General features: G+C 61.2%; 1 protein-coding gene across 1 annotated transcript; it reads right to left on the bottom strand.

The window, feature by feature from the left end:
• Positions 1-1,467: 1,467 nt before the first annotated feature.
• Positions 1,468-3,085, bottom strand: Fgf4 (fibroblast growth factor 4). The gene is made up of 3 exons (XM_047519646.1): positions 2,746-3,085; positions 2,140-2,243; positions 1,468-1,644 (listed from the first exon to the last, which is right to left on the bottom strand). The coding sequence occupies exons 1-3, from the start codon at positions 3,083-3,085 to the stop codon at positions 1,468-1,470; spliced, it is 621 nt and encodes a 206-aa protein (XP_047375602.1).
• Positions 3,086-3,765: the final 680 nt, after the last annotated feature.

The following is a 3,765-nucleotide window of genomic DNA, read 5'->3' as shown; positions in this document are numbered from 1 at the left end:
ATGCAAAAGACAAAAGCTCCAATCAGATTTCCCAGCCTTGCTGTCTGGAGAGTCCCATAAAGTTAATTCGGGAGACAGTTCAGAGACACAGGAGCAGAGTCTCGAAGCATTCGGAGCATTTCTGGTGCAAGCTAAGGTCATTTTGCATAAACTCAAAAAAGTCATTCATTAAAATTAAATGTTTGCCATCACCTCAGAACTTTTTTTAAACCCCACCCCCCCCAACCCTGGCTCTTCCATCCTGGCTTCAACGACAGGGGTTACATTTGTAAAATATATAAAGAAAAATATAAGGTTACTTGGTGACCATATAGTGCACTGTAACAGCTGTCTGCGAATATTTTCACCATGATCGCCCTTACTAAAAGTAAATCTCGGGGTAAAGATAGCTCAAACGTGACGAGGTTCGAACGGGACCCACCGACGCTATCTGCAACCCTTTTTGGTTGCATATGGAAAAAGAGCCACTTGGGGTGGCTGCTTGGCTGCGCCCCTAAGCCTTCCGCGACCGGGCCCGCCGAGGCAGCGGCTGAGCGTGCGCTCTGCAGCATGCTCCAGGGCAGGCCTGCGTCCCTCACGGTCCCTTAAAAGAGCTGGTTCTAGCCCAAAGCTCCTGTGTACAGGCAAGCCTGGGTTTTTGTTTTTTGTTTTTTGTTTTTCTTTCATTTTTTTAAAAAAATATTCTATTTCAGAAGTGTCTCCTATCACGGATTCTATTTCATCACTAGGGTTGGGGTTGGAGGGCAAACACCCCCGCTTCTCCCTCTCCAGTCCCCCGCAGGGAGTGGACTCCCTTCCGTGGAATGTGCGCAACGGCGTTGTCTTTTCCCCAGTGGCTGCAGCGACGTGGCTGTGGCTGATCCAGAAAAGGCAAAGAGCCGTCGATAAAGTTGTCTGAGGGTCTCTCCCGGCCGGCGGGTGGGGAAAGCTGGAGGGTCAGCCTTAGCAGACCTAAAACCGGAGAGGTGGCGAGGACTCCACAGCGTGTTTCTGTACCCATGGAAACCGGTGTGTCCCGACTCACCGCAGCAGGGCACAGAGTCGCGGCCACTGGAGGATGCCACCGCGGGAGGACACCCCAGCTCCGGGCCCTGCACTGGCAACCGCGGCCGGGACGGGCCTTCCAGACTGGGTGCTGGGCGCCATCAGAATCTGATGTCACCACCTTTACAACACGGAATAGCAGCACGATCATGTCAAGTTCTTGAGCAAAGCAAATCCAGAGGTAAAGACTGTACCCTGTCACGCCAGAAAAGTCAGAGTTGCTCTTTGGTTGTTGGATTTTTTTCTCTTTTCTTTTCCAGAAAAATTACAAAACACACTCACAGAACCATAAATAATTTGATGGCCATATATACACATTTAAATAATTAATTTAGATATCATACACCTACTCTTGAATTCGACTCTCCGTCCAAAGAAAGAGCTCCTGCCAGAGTCTCTGGAGGCTGAGGCGGCTCTGGAGGGTCACAGCCTGGGGAGGAAGTGGGTGACCTTCATGGTGGGCGACACTCGGTTCCCCTTCTTGGCCCTTCCGTTCTTGCTCAGCGCGATGAACAGGCCGGGGTGCTCGTGCGACTCGTAGGCGTTGTAGTTGTTGGGAAGCAGTGTCTCCCTGAACTTGCACTCATCAGCGAAGAAGGGCTGGGAGGGAGGAGTCCCGTGAGCCGGGGACCCTGGCGGGCGGCCAGGGGTCTGCCCAGCCGCCCACTCTGGGCTGAGAGGTCTGTCCTGGGTAGTCAGGGTGTCAAGACCCTCACAGGCTGAGAAGGGGACACCGCCAGCCCACAACAGCTGGGGTGCTGGCCTCCTGCCAGGCACCTCACAGCCTGAGGACTTCATCTCCACTTCCTCGCGGGGACCCAGCCCACTGGGCACGGACCGGAGCTCCAACGGCCCCTTTCACAGGGTCAGGAGATGCCCACTCAGCAAGGGCAGGAACTGGGAGGCTCCCTTTGTCTGGACTGACCCCTGGCCATCCAGCCTGTCTCTGGGCACTTCTGTGGTCCAGGGGTGGGGCTGCCCACCAGCCTTGGGACCTGTGACCCCCCGCAGAGATGGGCCTGGGAGAGGGTCGCAATCCTGCCAGGCCAGCACACTACCCCCAGGAGGGTGCCTGTCCAGCTCCAGGGTACTCACCGAGCCATAGAGCTTCCCCTTGCTGCTCATGGCCACAAAGAATCTGCTGGCCACTCCGAAGATGCTCACGATGCCCCGTTCCACTGGGGAGAGCTCCAGCAGACCTGGGAGTGAGTGCAGGTCATGCCAAGGCAGGTGACCCTTGGCTCACTCTGCCCATTGGCCTGTGCGCCTCTGGGAACCTAATTTCTAGGGTGGGTGTGCAGTTCAGGACTGCAGGACCACGCTGCCCTGGTGGCTGCGGAAGCTTCCAAGACCGGCCTCAGCCTGAGCGCGCTTTTCCGGCCCCCCAGTGGGTGCCAGTGGCTGTGCCCACAGGCGGGCGAAGGCGCTGGAATTCGGCGCGGCAGCCGGGGCTTCCGAAGGCGGGGAGGCGGGGCTCGGCTGCCGCTGTGCGCAAAGCCGGTCCCTTTGGCCGCTGCTGAGCCAAAAGTGCTTGCCTCCCCAAGTCCCTGCGACATACGGGACAGGAACCCGAGACAGCCCAGTTCCAAGGGCCCGCGGGCAGGTGACCGCCCCCCGGCCTCCGTGTGTCTTTGGGTGAGTTGGAAGAGGCAGCTGCTGCTCCCGATCCCCCACCCATCCCGCTCAGCCGGCCCCACTCACTGTCGCTCGTGTCCGCGTGCACGCCGCCTATGCGACCGTCGGGGAGCACCTGCAAGTGGAAGCCGATGCCCACGTTGCAGTACAGCCGCCGCAGCCGCTTGATGCCCAGCAGGTAATCGCCGGCTCCACTCTGGACGGCAGCCTCTTTGGGCTGCGAGGCCACCGGCAAGCGCGCCAGCGAGCGCGCCAGCAGGCTCTCCCAGCGGTGCTCCAGCTCGGCCTCCAGCGTGCCGTTGGGTGCGGTGGGCGCGGCGGCGCCCCCTCGGTCCGCCCAGGGCGCCAGCAGGGCCAGCAGGACCGCCGGGAGCACAGCCGCCGCGGCCGTCCCGGGCCCCGCCATCCCGGCCCGAGGGCAGTGCGTCTGTCAATCGGTCCGTGCGCCCAGGAAACCCGGGGCCGAGCTGCGCCAGTGGCGGCCCGCGGGAGCGCACGGCCTGGGCCCAGGCTGCGGGTGCGGGGCAGAGGAAGGAGCGGGCGGCGAGCGACGGGCTACCCAGGCTAAGCTACCGGGACTGCATGGAGCGGCGGGTTGCGGCGGAGGGACGCGCGGCAGCGGCTGGGACTCTTCGAGGCGGTGCGCACCTCCCTGCACGCTGGGCCGGCCAGAGGCCAAGCCGCTATATATATAGCCCTGCGCCCCCTCCTACTCGCCCGCTCCCGCGGGGGGCTGATCGCGTTAGCCTGGGCGCCCGGGGCGCTGTGGCGCTCCCGGCTGGTCGCAGGCCGCCTGCCAATCAGGGGCAGGGGAGGGGAGGAGGCCAAGGATGAGCTCAGCTACTGTCACCTGGGGGACCCCGGCCCCCACCCTTGGCTCCGCCCAGCCCACGAACCTGTGCGTCCCGCCCCTCGCGTCGGGTCCTCTGGAGCAAGCTGAGTTTTCGCCTGCCTGTCCCTGTCGAGGTCTGTCCCTTTATCAGAGTGGGGGCAGGAGCCAGCGTCCCTCCTTGCGCGTCTTCTTTTAAGGACTCATGAGAGCGTGATTCTTTTGCTAGGGTATTAAGGGCTGGCCTGGGATTGAAG

This window comes from Sciurus carolinensis, chromosome 11 (genome assembly GCF_902686445.1).
Source record: "Sciurus carolinensis chromosome 11, mSciCar1.2, whole genome shotgun sequence".
NCBI lineage: Eukaryota > Metazoa > Chordata > Mammalia > Rodentia > Sciuridae > Sciurus > Sciurus carolinensis.
Note: the sequence above shows the minus strand (reverse complement) of the source record. Positions and strands in the feature narration are given on the sequence as shown.

What these genes read in the sequence shown, in the direction of transcription:
- Fgf4 (XM_047519646.1), bottom strand. Translation starts at nt 3,085, where the DNA reads ATGGCGGGGCCCGGGACGGCCGCGGCGGCTGTGCTCCCGGCGGTCCTG. An exon ending in GCACGCGGACACGAGCGACA is followed by an intron (nt 2,244 to 2,745) that starts GTGAGTGGGGCC and finishes ACTCACTCCCAG; the next exon opens with GTCTGCTGGAGCTCTCCCCA. An exon ending in AGGGGAAGCTCTATGGCTCG is followed by an intron (nt 1,645 to 2,139) that starts GTGAGTACCCTG and finishes CCTCCCTCCCAG; the next exon opens with CCCTTCTTCGCTGATGAGTG.